The 14,988-nt window shown below is 43.2% G+C and overlaps 1 protein-coding gene across 3 annotated transcripts; it reads right to left on the reverse strand.

Moving 5' to 3' along the window:
• Positions 1-4,041: 4,041 nt before the first annotated feature.
• IRX4 (iroquois homeobox 4) lies at positions 4,042-14,986 on the reverse strand. Of its 3 annotated transcripts, none has more exons than XM_006137079.4 (6): positions 14,847-14,986; positions 9,614-9,679; positions 8,624-8,875; positions 7,467-7,573; positions 5,481-5,794; positions 4,042-5,183 (listed from the first exon to the last, which is right to left on the reverse strand). In XM_006137079.4, exons 2-6 carry the CDS (start codon positions 9,656-9,658, stop codon positions 4,441-4,443), a joined length of 1,461 nt encoding a protein of 486 aa, XP_006137141.2. In that variant the 5' UTR covers positions 9,659-9,679; positions 14,847-14,986; the 3' UTR covers positions 4,042-4,440. The 3 variants fall into 3 exon arrangements, with proteins under 3 accessions (XP_006137141.2, XP_014436099.2, XP_014436100.2); XM_014580613.4 differs by having other exon boundaries at positions 9,614-9,772; positions 14,847-14,978; XM_014580614.3 differs by lacking the exon at positions 14,847-14,986 and adding an exon at positions 12,991-13,459.
• Positions 14,987-14,988: the final 2 nt, after the last annotated feature.

The following is a 14,988-nucleotide window of genomic DNA, read 5'->3' on the forward strand; positions in this document are numbered from 1 at the left end:
GTGTGGATGAACTGAACGCTATTTCATTCTGTTGTGTGACAAAGTACTCATTAAAGGTCTTTAGTAGTCAGACATCAACACAGCATAAAATTTATCTTAAAAATTATGCTCATGAAAGGTAACAGAAAATGTTTGTATGATATATTTGATTGTCGTTTAATTAACTATAAACTAAATAACTGCTGCAATGTATACTTGCAATCAGAATATCTAAAATCCAGCCCCTTATTAGCTTAATATTTAAAATTGTTGGAGATAGCTGTAGATAGTTAATTGCTGCTATTTATTTTTAAAAGTTATTATTATTTAAAGAACAGGCTATCTGCCCAGTTGCAATTTTGCATGCATGCCTGGGAAAAAGTAGGTGACATAAATCACATGCATAATCTCAGGAGACAATCATTTTAAATCTTAATTGGCTGCCTTTTAAATATCATTTAAGGTCTCGTTTTCTCGGCCTCACTCTCTCTAGTTAAGAAGGTGTTGTGTCAAAGTCTATTACCTTGCTGGGCGTCTCTCCCTTAAGTTTTTTTTTAAAAAATAGAACCATCAGCAGAGGTTTGAGAGGTCGATAAAGCTTTTAGATTTGGAGATGTTTTCAGGGAGCCCATTTCCTGCGGCTAAGAGTTGTTAATGGAGCTTAAGGAATTATCTTATGACTCGGGCTGGGAGAGCCGTATATTTCTTCGCTCCTGTTCCCTTGTCGAGGCTGAATATGCTGCTGTCAAACTCGCTTAATGAAAAGTAACGCGTCGCTGATTACAGTTTTATTTGGGCTCTATGTAAAAAGCACTGTTAATTTAGCATCCCCTCCTTTGTGTGTTTGAATTTGCCATGGCTGAATGATTTAGAGTCTCTCAGTTTCAGACCGTTTTCTCCATGTTTTTTTTCTTTCTTCTCCCTTCTTTTTGATCTCCTCTTTATATTTCTGCTTTGTATATCCATCCAAGTTATATGGCTTTCTTTCTTAGCACTCCCCCCCCCAACAACAGCTGAGAAACAGTTGAAAGTGATCTTTGACTTGTGCTATTGAATCGAATAGCAAAGATTAATTTCTCATAGTCTTTTATTCTCACTTTCTGGATGCCTTTGAATGATCTGTATGCCTGACTGCTAATTTCTAGACAAGGACTAGGCCTCCCCCCCTCCAAAAAAACGAAACAAAACCTGATTTCATACAAAAAGAATCCTATACCTGTAGCCTACCTCAATCAGGTCTTGTTAGATAACAGGCACAAACTTATTCAAACTTGTTTTATAATGACAGACACACATCGTTAAGGGGTAAAGTATTTCTCTGATTTATAATAGTGAAATGGTTTTGCCTGGAATATAATTGTGTTGCCTTCATTTTCAATATCATTTGGAGGGGGGAGAGTCTTTCCCTAGATTTGAATGCAAGCCAATGTTGTCAGTTGCTATGTTCAAGAGCATGTTATTCGCCCCCCCCCCCCCCCCAAGTCTGGCCTTGAAATAAGTGCAAAAGAACTCTACAGAAATCAGACTGATTTTAATGCCATATTGTTGTTTCCTCTGAGGGTAAAAATCCTGTCATTACACAAAGAAAGTGTATTTTGAATAATTTAGTATTCTGCATAAGTCGTGAATGTTTGTGGTGCAGCAGATTTAGACAGATACATTTTCTTAATTATATTTACTCCATAACTTTGTCTCTGCATATGTCTTTGTGTTCCTATCATACTCACTTAGCTCTCATTGCATTGGATAATTAAATCTTTGTCTCCCCGATACCGTCCACTATGGGCATCGAAGTTGAAATCTGCAGCAAAACATTAGCATGCACCCACACGCGTATTACATATACAATAACACGTGTAAAGCCATACACACGCATATTTTTGCTTTAACATTGCTACCACAGTAGCCAGTATTTTTTTCTCATGGTGGTTATGCGGATTCCTGTGCCATTTGCTTTTACCGCTGATTGGAGGTCTGAACACCCGAGCCTGCTTCCATCTCGTCTCTTCTACCTTATTTTGGTATTTTAAAAAAATGTGCTTTGTCTAAAGGGCTTCACTGGAAAGCGCTCCGGCCGCCCGGCTGCATTAAAATTCCTGCCGGCCCAGCCTCTAGCTGAGAACACTTCTCCCCCGAGACTCCACTTTCGCTATTACTGTCAAGTACCCTTGACTCTTTATTTTTGCCCTTTTATCTATTACAACTAATTCGAGTTCTTTTGCCCTTTTCAGTTTAAGACGTGGCTTTCTGTAAAGCCTCCCCCTGCCACCGAGATCTCTGGGTGCAGAGCCTTTAGAAATTGAGGGGTTTACTGTCAAAATGAAAATTTCACTTCAAATTATCTTGGCTGATGCACGTTTTCCAGGCCGGGGGCTCCTGTCTCAGCCTTTTGACAGCCAGATCAGCAGCGAGGTTCAGTGATCTCGATAATATCATCCAAGAGAGCGAAAGTCAATACAATGACAGGGAATATGACTGGATACAATCCAATTACAGCAGCTCTCAGAGAGGGGAAGGGTTTGATCCACTCCCCACACCCGGATTCCTTTATTCAATTGCTGCCCTAACCGGCCTCCCTCTAAAGTTTACAGGCTGCTGTGTTTTATGTTTTAACTAGTTGCTGTCTCGAGATTTCTTTCCTGGGGGGTAGCGCTCTGTTTCATGTCTGGTTTTTTGTTGGTTATTTTAACTTTGAGGGAGGAAGGCGTGGAAAAGACGTAGGGTTGTTTTCATTTGCCTACAACAGTCCCAGTAGGAGCCTTTAACTCTTGTCCACACCAGTTTGTGAAGCTCCTCTGGATCTGAAACGGGTATTTTAAGACGATTCTTATTTCTGTCAGGCTGGGCTCATTATTTCTTTATTTCCCCCCGGCCTGAGGAACAGAAAGTTTGTTTCGGCTCCCGGCTTGGAAGGGGAATGTTGAAAAACGCGTGTTATTTAACCGGTAAATTGGCAGCGAGACTCACACGGCGAGCGAGCGCTTTCTCTTGGCTGCACTCTATTTAATGTCAAAACGGTAACGCATCTGTCCTGAAGTGCTGAAATATTCATGGAAAAATCAGCGATTCTTCATACTGTCCGAGGAGCTGCAAGCTCAAACGGTTCTTTAAAACAGCAAAATTTCCATGGGAATCAATTGCTTCGCCCTCAGAAACAGACAGTCCCCTGCTACAGCGGCAAACACGGGGTCCCGGGGTAATATCCCCCAGTCTGGTCTCCAAGACCCCACCTCCCCCTTCTCAGGTTTATGCGGGGGTCACTACAGTCTATCCTCACATTCGTGGACTTTTGTCTTCTCCTTCTGTTCTCTCCTTTATTTCAGCAAGTCTAAAGCACAACTACACTCCTATCTATCTATCTATCTATCTATCTATCTATCTATCTATCTATCTATCTATCTATCTATCTATCTATCTATCTATCTATCTATCTATCTATCTATCTAAACATTTAACTCCTGTTATTGTTTCCCTCCCCACCCCTCCTTTCCTGGGTGACAACTGTCAAACTCAACAAATGTAATGATGGATTGCCCTGGGTTTCTCTGGCAGAGAAGGGCTCTTGAGACTGGACATCCATATTCCAGTGTAACATAGTCTTCTTTAACACGGCGCTCTTTAACAGAGTACAGCCTAGTAAATGCGACTGTACAAAATAATAACTGTTTGTTTAAAGGGGAATCTCCCCGCCGCTTCTATAGACCATTTTTGCCCAATGATCGCCTGGATTCCTTGAGAAGAGTGGGAGGAGGGGTGTGTGTGGAAGAGGGGAAAAGTATAAATATTTCTGATTTAAAAACATTTGTTTGCAGTGATGCTCCTGATTTATTGACATTTCCGCAACTTTTTCTAGTATGAATGCGTCACCCTAGCATTTCTTTCAATTACTAGCACATGCAAGAGCTCACATTCTAAAACGGGAACGTATTTCTTTTGTAATGCAAAACGCCACCACTAATTTTTACTTCTGAAACAGACAATTTATTGGAGTGAACATACGTTTTTAAACATATTTGTCAAGTTAACTTTGTGCAATCGTGTAAACTTGGTATAAGTGCCGTTTGTGAAGTATATGATAACAATGAAATCAGAAGGAAAAAATCGGAGAAGTCTTTCGAACTAATATTGGCATGCCTTAAATTAAATATCTGAATTTAAATTTCTCGTTTGTAAACTTTTGGATGTAAACTTTTAAGTACGCCTACACTATAGTACGTGCTTTTAGACATGGAGTTCAGTTATTTTCACGACATTGATCCCTTAAAGTCGCAACCAACAGAAATTCTTCAAAACAGCAATGAATAAAGTCTGCCCGTTTAACTAAGCAAACCGCACTTTAAATCTTTATCTTTGTTTTTTAAAAAAATTATATTTAAATTTAAATTCTTCCAAATCTTTTTTTCCCCCAGTGTATCCAACTCTTCAGTTGTTAGAAAGTTTTTCCCCCCCACTGGGGTGCTGTTAGGAACAAAACATTTTGCTTCCTGCTTTAGGAAATGCAAGAAATTCTTTATTTGAGTCCTGGTGGGTTAAATTTGACAGTTGGCCTTTGAGCACGTTAGTACCGTTCCCAATTGAGCGCCCCAAGGATCCCGTTTCCAGAATGGCGCCTTTGGTGGTAGCCCAGGAAACTGTTGTGTTGCTCAAAGCTTGGTTCAAAGTACTGTGTCGGAATATGGGGTCGTGAAACACCCCGTCCACCCAGTTCCTGAGATTGGTGACTGGGGAATCCTGATGTCTGTCAATGACACTAACAGGAGCCGACACTGCAGCGGAGGAGGAGACCCCTTGGCGTTTCAGCATGCAGGAAGGGTACTCAGTCTGGTTTAGAGAAGTGGCAGTGTGAGCCAGGGACCAAATCCTAGGCTTTGTCTCCAATATTTGCTGCCCCTGCTGAAAACACATTTTGGACTCACAGCTTCTCTGCCTTACACTGATCAAGTCTTGCTCACATTCGTCCACCACGTTCTTGAGACAGTTTTTAGCCCTCTCCAGGTCTTCCTCAATGGTGGCCGCCGCGATGGGCATCTTTAAAGAAGGCTCCTTGCAATGATCAGTGGCACAGGTCTCGGCTGTCCTTATCTGGGTGCTCTCCAGGTGCTGGAAGGGCTGTTTCAATTCGCATTCGGAGCTCTCCGACTCAATGGGGTCAAAGTCATCCAGATCACTCAGTTCCAGCTCTTTTTCTGCTTTGCCGGTGGCCTCTGCAGGAATGGGGAAACAGCAAAACATAGGCAATAAATCGCATTACAGTGCTCCTTTAAAGCAATACCACCTCTAACGATCCAGAGTAAGGGTTGAAAGGGCGTTACTTATTAAGAATACAAATGAGCAGAATCTAACTGCAGCCCTGCATGCATGTGTCTAGGCTATGTACCGTTCATGAGCATAGCCTACCCAGCCATGCAACAACGCTCTTGTTAGACACAGTCTACAGGGGGACGGGTTTGGCTACTCTAGAATTCTGCGTGGTCATTGTAAATGTATGTTTAATAAGATACCATCGTTTTTCTCGGTCTTCATATTGTCTTCCTGCGACTCTTCCTCCTCTTCCTCTTCGTAGGGTCTCTTTTCATCCGAGCACTTGTTCCTCGGAGGCCAGGTCATCTTGTTCTCCTTCTTGAGCCTCCTCCTGGCGTTGGCGAACCAGGTGGAGACCTGGGTGAGGGTCATCTTGGTGATGATGGCCAGCATGATCTTCTCGCCCTTGGTGGGGTAGGGGTTCTTCCGGTGCTCCTGCAGCCAGGCCTTCAGGGTGCTGGTGGTTTCACGAGTAGCGTTTTTTCTTCGGGTGCCTCCATCCATGGTGCCATATCTGTAGTTCACAAAACATAAATGACATCATAGGTAGATCCTAACGAAGAAGCAGAGAGGTGGGCTTTGGGCACCTGATCCAAAGCCCACTGAAGCCAAAGGAAAGACAGGTGGGTTTTGCACTAAGTATTATGAGAGAGTATTAGCGGTACCTTCTTCTAGCAATAATCATTTAGTATGGGAGGAATAGTGTACCAACACTCGAGAGGACGTCAAAGGCTGTTTGTTAGTAACGATTTCCGCCCAACCCTTCAGTGGGGAAAAAAGCAGCAATACCATTTTAAAATGAGAAACACTGGGCACGAGACATGGTTTGATTCACGTGTACAGTAACCTTTGAAGAATAAATAGAACAGGAAATGTCTATTTTTAATCAAGTAAATTGTAAAGTCCATTTTAACAACTTGTGTGACAGTAACAGCTTAGAAACGCAGACACACACAGAGAAAAGTTCTGCTCTCCAGCTGTTTGAGAAATCCTGCTCAAATCAAATATATTTAAGTGACCCCGGGGTGTAACTGTTAACAGAAATGTATTTCCTTCTTATTCCTTTTATTAGTAAGCTCTCCTACCCTTTTGTGCCTGAAATTGTAAAAACGGGACGCAGAAGACACTGGACTGCACCTGAATATTTAATGCACATCAGCCAGGAAAGGTCACCGTCACCCAGTGGGCTTAAAAGGTTGAGATGGTTTAAGTGGTTTTACGCTGTTTTAAAACTAATAAACGGACCGAAGATAAAAGGGCCGTTCAGTTTAGCACAATGTAGAAAAAGCTAATTAATATACACAGTGGCTAGCGGGAAGTATAGCTCCCTGCAAAGTAAAGGACCACGTGTTGGCATGGCAGACCAACTTGCTGAAACATATACTTAGAAACAGCTTCTATAAAAGATTAGGAGAGAGTAAAGTTTTTGAGGTGTGTGTGTGTGTGTGTGTGTGTGTGTGTGTGTGTGTGTGTGTGTGTGTGTGTGTGTGTGTGTGTGTAAAAACTTCCTAACTGTCAAGGCAGTTAAGCACTGGAATAAATCGCCTAAGCAGGTTGTGGAATTTCCATCACTAGAAATATTTAAAAGCAGGTTAGACAGGCATCTGTCAGGGATGAACTAGTTGGTGCTTGGTCCTGGCGTGAGGGTAGGGGACTGGACTTGATGACCTCTTAAGGACCCTTTCAATTCTACTATTCTGTGATTCTGTTTGGGAGAGTGCTGGACCAGACTGAATTACATGTGGGAAAGGGAGGGCGTGGTGTATTTGATACATCGTTTGCTAAAGTCAGAGGTGAGTGCAGAGTTATTGCTTTGCCTCTCTGCGATACTGCTCAGGGCTGACCAACACACATTTGTGGGTGGTTAGCCAGCCCCCCTCCCGCCATCTCCCCCCCCACACACGTTTAATTTAGAGTCTTAACAGTGTTACCTTTGAGAATAAAGCTTTGGCTTTCACCGCACCGTTTGAGCAACGTCAGGTAGAGGACACGTGCGAGTTTTGTCAAAGAAGAAATATAGGCTTCCATTTTGCCTAATTATGTATTTATCTGTGTTAGGTCTTGTGTTACCTTGGCTCATAACCCCTTGTTAAACGGACAGAAATATTCGCTGTTTAAAATGTCCCCAGCTGATGAAAAAACAAACCCCACTCTTTGTGACGTCTGGGTAGTTGTTTGTTTCTTACCTGTCATATTGATACTGACTGAGTGTGTGATCGTACGGATAGTAGGCAGCCGCCTGGGTAATGCCCGCATGCGCAGATCCAGCCCCATCCTTCGCGTCGAAACTGTTCTGTAACACAAAATCCAGTGTGTCCTTTTGCCAGTTCCCACCCCCATCCCCGCCACCCCGCCTCTTTCCTTGGAAGTAGTTAAGGGAAGTGAATTGACTTGTTACATGTAAAGCAAAATGTGAAACAAGTGTTGCCATAGAATATATATTGCTTCCCCCAGCTGTGTTTGGTTCCAAAACAATTGCCTGGTATTTGACTACACAATAATGAAGCGGTATCCCTTCCTATTAACAAGTATTCTCCTATCCGAAATATCTAACAAAATGCATAGTTCTCGTCTCTGCAAAGCCGAGAGCACATTGCACTTCGTAAAACAATTCTAGCAACGGCCAACAAGCGTTTAAACGTTCAGTGGCATCTTAGCTGTTCCCAACTAACTCCTTTCATTAATCTGAAAAACAATATGCAAAGGAAATGAAAGACAAATGGCAACTTTACTTCCGTGGTCTTACAGCAGGCTAGGTTTTGGCTACAGGAAAGACAGTTGGTTCCTTTGAAGAATCTGAAACCTCTAGACTTTCAGCAGCCACCGAAATCAATACACACATTAACCCACGCTATAATGATGCCAAAGAAAAACCTCATTCCAAGGTATATCGATTGTTCTGCGCCCTGTGTATATGCAACTTTGAACTACCAGCCTAGCTATAGCTTTCATTCTAGTGTCGTTCATCAGATCCCCAAAACTGGCCTTTCACGGTAGTATCATGTAACTGTTCTCATATTTTAGCACTAGACAGAGTTTTTAAAAAGGCAGAGCTATGCGTCGGCTGCATAAAATAGGCTGACGTGAAGAACTACCTGTACTGAGGGTCTTTAGTAGAACTACTTAAAGTGGTCCTGAAAACATGACTGAGTGAAGATAACAATCTAAACAGAGCAGCACGTGAATTTGAGTCTTAGAGAACAGTTCCAATTCAGAAGGAAGGAGAGAGCGCAGATTTCCTCTAGGGAGGACACGCCAGCCAAGAAGCGAGAAGATACATTTATCTCCCATGCTGGGATTTGTTTTACTAATGAGTGATAAAGAAGATGCTAGGATTGCTTACCAAAGAATAGAAGGCAGAAGCTTCGGTACCATAGGTAACGTAGTTTCCATAGCCCTGGGTACTGGTGTAAGGATTTCCATAGACTCCTAAGGCAGCTGCAGAATTCAGCTCATGTCTGGCTGTGGCTAATAGCCTGCTTTCGTATACAGGACAATAGACTGGGGTCTGAGTCGAGGCTGCAGCGCCTGAATCTGTCAGAGTCCTGCCACTAGACTCACAGCAAGTTGTCAGGGAATTGGTGGACATCAGGAACTAAGGGGAAAGAGGAAAACTTTTTCTTTAAAAAAAACTGCTGCTAAATTTTGACATTTATTTCCGTTAAGGTTTCGGGAAATGTACAGACTACCTATTTTATCAGTGAAAAAGGAAGACAAAACTCGAGGCATTTAAAGCAAATCAATGGAAGGGGGCGGCTGATTCAGGTTTTCGGGCTGCTTATCAAAAATGCTTTAAAAAGAAACTTTCATAATGGGTTGCACAAAGTGTTGACATCATTTGTCTCCACTTGCAGCACAATGCTCCCCATCTGCGTTTTTAAACCTTTTTTTCCTAATTCACTCATGCATATGTATTTTGACTGCAGATTTGTAACAGCCCTACATACATCTATTCTTAACCTCCTGGTTTCAGATCTCCCATTATGTTTCTACAATAGAGAATTCAGCAAATTCCTTTTTAAGTGTGTAAATAGTAAACCTCATCCGGACGATACAATATTATTCCTGGAGGGTCTCCGTCCTCTCTCTCCTTTCCTATCGCCTCCCCCGCCCCTCCATTCTCCCCATAACATCCTAAATACTGTATGCTCCTTTCATTTTACAAATATGCATACAAGATATAACTTAAATATCTTTCAAACAGACCGAGTGCTTAACCAATTTCACGCTTTCACGTACTGTAAAGGATCGCTGCAGCTTTTAGCACTGAACTGTAGAAATCAATAATGACTGAAATTCAATCAATTAACGTTTGCGGACAATAGAGTCTTACCTGGGGTGCAGAAGAGTAAGGGTATCCAAACTGAGGGTATGACATGGTACGGAGGCTCCTGGTTATCTAGAAACAAGGAGAGACGTCTGATCTGCACGCTATTGCAGCCTTGCTCTGCTCTATTGTACCAATTGATTGGTAACCACAGGTTCCTAGATGCTTATAGGACGAAGCAGAATACCACATTTAATTTAACTACGTGAATCTTAAAAAAACTTTTTTTAACTGAAAAAGATGGACGATTAATGTAGTATTTTTTTCTACAGCTACAAACTAGAAGCAATTTCTATATGTGGCGCAAAGGCTGACCCACATGGAGGCAGAAATAAACATTTTGCACGGAAAAAAGGAAGAAGAAGAAGAAGAAGAAGAAGAAGAAGAAGAAGAAGAAGAAGAAGAAAAGAAAAGTAGTGCAAACAAGCAACTCAGATGCACGTTTTTTAACAGCAGAGACTCTGACGTCACATAAAGTTTAACATTCATATTGAGTTTGTGTTCAGAACACAGAAGACAGTTTTTACACATATACTGAATCAAAGTTTGGGGAGCACTGAGACATTAGGTTCTTAAGTTCACTGTGTTTTAATATGGTTTTGTAGGAAGATCTGAAGAAGCAATATTACACCAACTAAGATTTTTCCCCTTAGTCACTGAAGAATGGTAAACCCTTTTAATTAGAAATTAATTAACGAGCAGCTGCTTCTTCCCAGTTCGCCGTAATAATTAGTCTCAATTACAAACGAGACATATGAAGAGACACACGAGTGAGTCTTCATTTAAGATTTAATCAACAGTTAAAATTAGCGCTGACAATAAACCACATGGCAAGCAGTTTTGTTTTCTTTGCACCCTTCTGTCCAGATGTGCGGCTACATTTTAAACCATTTATACATAAATATACGTCCCAGGAAATGTCTGAAGACATTGGATGGTCACCTCGAAAAGAGTTTGCTCGCAATCTCAATATTGCAATGTTCTGAGCGAAGTCGTGGTAGGGCCCCATCCTGCCTGGATCGTGCCCTACAGTGAATGAGGTAGGACGAGAATGCAGGATGGAATTCAAACCAGGAGAGGCTGTGTGTTTGGCTGGGGAATCTATCAAAGACCAGTCTGCCGCTCTAGGTTTCAGGCGTTATTTCACGTGTATCGCCAGCATCTCTTACCCGCTATTCTGGGCAAACTTACACTCTTAGCTCTGTGGGCATCCCTCAACTCTGCCCTTTGGGATGAGTTATTAAAACAGCTTTCTTCAGTTCCTTGGCCTCTGAAGCCTAGCCTGCGCCCTTCAGAGGAGGCTGACCTAGGAGGTAGAAGCTTTATTGAGTGCGTAGACATGGCAGATCTAACAATTTTACTAATCCAGGGCCTTAATCCTGTCCCCACTGAAGTCAATGGTAAAACTCCCATTGATTTCAACGGGATCCTTCGTTATTTTCAAGCGCCTTTATTTCCTTCTTCTCAATCGCTCCCTAACTAGGGGACTAGCGATCTGGAGCAGAAAGAGTCCGTTTCCACATAGGACGTGTTTTCAATCGCTCTGCGGGGCCAGATCCCGCAGTTGTTTCCCTCCTCCCCCCCCCCTCCGAGATTACACTCCCCTTTGCTGCAGTTGGGGTTGTGTTTGAGTGGGGAGTAAAGGCCCAATTCCACGTGGGGCCGAGACGCCGCGACTCCTGCTGATTTCGGTAGGGACTGGGTGGGGCACCCAGGATAGCAGAGCAGGAGCTGGTGCTGAGCGCAAAGGCCAAGCGCACAGCCATTCCCCCCCGCTCTTGCTGACCCCCTGCTGGGGAAACTCCCGGGCTGGAGACTTGCTTAGATTCTCCGCAGTGACCCAGGCTACTCAGCCCACCCTTTTTTGGGGAGGGGGGGGGGACGGCGTGGCAAAGAGTTAACGTGGCTTCGGGAGTCCCCTGGGCTCTGCTCCCTAAGGAAGGGCCCCTCTGCCGTGGCGGAGGGGTGCCAGCCAGTTACAGGGAGCACACACTTGCGAACACGAGGGCTCCAAAGAGCCACGCGCTCCCAGGGGAACGTGGCACCCGCGCGCCTTTCGGAGGCACCGGCGGGCAGCTCGTGGCGCGGGAGCCGCGGCCGCAGGGGCGTGCAGACTGGGTGTGCAGACTTGCTCGGAGAGATTCCTGGGTTCAGACATGTGAATAGCCCCAGGGTCACACTCTAATTAATGATGATGTTCTCTTCTTCTCCCCAGCTGGAAGACTGCCTCCCAGAAACGAATCTGCCCCCTCTGACAGCTCGATTGAGGGTGATTGATGACTATCTGGAGACCACAGTACACATAATATAATATCTGCTGCGTAATTGCTTTAATTTACAGATGAAAATACTAGTTCTAGGATTGGGTTAGACTATAACAAGCGGTGTCCTGCGGCATCTTAAAGAGTTCCCAAACAACAAATAGATACCGTACATGCAAATTATTCAGTCTGTAGCCGGGAGAAATGCGTAAAGAACAGGAGTCAAATGACACTAATAATTGTTTTTGAATTCCGTATTGATTTCTTGGGAGAGTGTTTATTCCTTTCTCACCTGCAATGCTAATATCACCTTCTTTAAGTGAATAATAATAAACTAGCCCTTGGAGCTTAGGTTACAGTGAAACTCTTACTTATTCTTTCCAGCTGCTCAGTCTATCTAGAACACAATGCTACTTTTAGTTTTATTATTATTATTATTATTATTACAGGTAACACATCTCTAACCTTATGGAGGATTTAGTGAAAAAATAATTGAGAAAAATCCACCAGTTATAAAAATGATCTTCCTTATGAGATTTGCACTGCCTTTTGCTTACTTGAACACCGGAATGTTATGCACTGGGGCTGGAGAGGAAAATAGCTGCCCTTATCTCAAGAGTGGCTCAGTGCAAAGCGCTGTAATTAGCTGATAGAGCTGGAGAACTGTTCTGAGAAGCTGTACTGTACAGTTGCACAATCTTACAGTTTTTCCAACCATAGTTTTTTTGCGGCATGTCCTGTCTTTTTATTTTGATATTACTGCAGACAACAACTCAACAGGGACACCCACAGCATAACAGGATTGATATTTTAGATGAGTCGATTAATCTTTACAAGACCAGATTCAGAATGTATATTCCCTGTCTGCTTATATATATCTACAAATGGCTTTCACTACGCTGCACCGGGCAAATCCACTGATATCCGCTTGTTTTTGCGCGGAAGGTTCCCTTATTAATCATTGTAATAATTTGTCATTTGTCTTTTCCAGTCTGCCTGTTACATTACTTTACCCTAACTCAGCCCTAGACTTGTACCAATTGGTATTCCCAAGAAAACTGTCATTAAAAACTTGTAATAATTTACATCAGAACACGGACAGTTTATAAAAGCTGGCATTACCTTGTCACAAAGAGTTGCTGTTTTGTCACTTACACTCTACAAAGAATGGTTCTTTGTTGATGAGAAACTCAGCGAAGTTAAATTTCAGCATGAATTCCTAGTGCCAGAGCACAAACATGCAGTAAGTCCTGCAATGATTTAAACTCTTTGTGGCTCTTGCACATGAGCAAGATAACCCTGTTCAAATCCAAGTAAAGACGATTAATGCTGTGGGCTATATCCTTAAGCATTTGGAAAATGCAAGCATTTTGTATGTAATAACCCAAGTTGTCTTGCCAAGCCCCTTTCCCGTAAAAAATAGTTAACAGCACTTGAGCCAAATACCCAACCCGAGCTGTTTCCAAAGCTAAAGAAAACAAAACCTCAAAATCAACAGGAAATGCAGCAGGTTCCCAACATAAAAAAGTACAGACGCAAACACATCTTTGAGGCCAAAGCTTAATGAAGCATGCCCTGCAGGGTTACAAACTGGTTGGTTTTTCTCCGTCTCCGAGACACTGGAGGAAATGTTCAGGCAAGTTTTATTATGGAAACATTAAACAAGAAGGAAACATCGTGATACGTGGTGAACAGGCCACAGCAGGTAAAACAGGGAAACTCTTCTAGGGCTACGGCTTTGATGGACGTCTTCAGGGACGCGATCTGGCTGCGGTTAGGTACAGCTTCACTGGAGAGAAGCTCATTCCCTCCCTGCTTTGGAGAGGTCAATGCCTCGCCAGCAAATATCTGGGAGCGGTGATACAAGCTTATGGGCTAACTAGGCGTTAGTAAGACTGTTCAGTCGCCTGCGCTTTGTTTTCAAGGGAAAGCTTAGAACCACCTTGGCACTGTCTGGCCAAGGGCGTGAACCTCTACGTGTTGCTCATTTGGGATCTGAGATGGCACCTAAGGCAGCCTGCAACGTTTTCAAGCGATTTAGCTCCTCATAAAGTCCGTCCTGAATTCACAGACTTTGTACAAAGTGTAATTACAGCCTGTATCGAGGGGCAGTGAGTTTTCCGTGCCACTTTGTACATATGTGTCTAGAAGCCTTTCCTATGATCTGTGATTTCTCGAATTATCATCACACACACAATGATTGCCTAAAAGGGGACCTCTGCTATTCCTTTACCCGGGTAACAACTACCTGTACAATCAGTTGTTTAAACGTAGCCACTTGGACACACTTTAGTGACAGTCTTGTATCCCCTCGACAACCTAGACAGCAAGGAGGCCTCCCATTCTCCTATTAGTCTTTGTATGTATTAACTTTTAACACTTAGGAACTCGAGCCAAGATACACACACGCACGTTTTCAGCATCCAGGAGCAGCTGCGATGGACCACAGGCGCTCGCTGACCTGCACAATAGCACCGCTCTGCTCTGTCAAGGCGCAAAGACTACAGCTAATACAGTCTATTTCATTAGCAAAGAGAGCAGCACCCACGGGTGTTTCTTTTCCAATTCCAAAGTGCCGCCGGTTCCTAGACACCCAAACGCTCCCTCCTTCTCCCCTCCCTCGGAGCTGTCGGCAAGGAACAGCATTACAGGACTTCAATATGCAGATAAAACTTTCTTGCTGCGCGATCAAATCCCAACCCTTCCAAAGTCTGACCGAAAATCCAGAAAGTTAAACTCAGTCCCCTACCTTACCGTACGGTGATCATCGTATCCACACCCCCTGCCCAAGAAATAGCATACAGATTTGTACTCTAAAGACTGCACAAAGTCAAATGATTTATCACAGGTAGTTTCTCTTCTCCCAGCAGTTCCTTTGCAGCTGGCTGGCTGGTGAAGCAGGCTCTGAGGGGGAAAAGAAGAAGAAGAAGAAGAAGAAAAAAAGCCCTCTCATCAAAACAAGCGGAAGGTTTCTTTACCTGAGATCACGCCAGGCTTCGACTAAAATCTTCTAGCGAGAGCTTTTCCATGGCAGGGGATCTCGCCTCTTGTCTGTACTGCCTCACTTTGCGGAGAGCTATAGAGAACTAATGTAGACATTTCTCAGTGTATAATACCTGA

This window comes from Pelodiscus sinensis, chromosome 2, assembly GCF_052426305.1.
Source record: "Pelodiscus sinensis isolate ZL-2025 chromosome 2, ASM5242630v1, whole genome shotgun sequence".
NCBI lineage: Eukaryota > Metazoa > Chordata > Testudines > Trionychidae > Pelodiscus > Pelodiscus sinensis.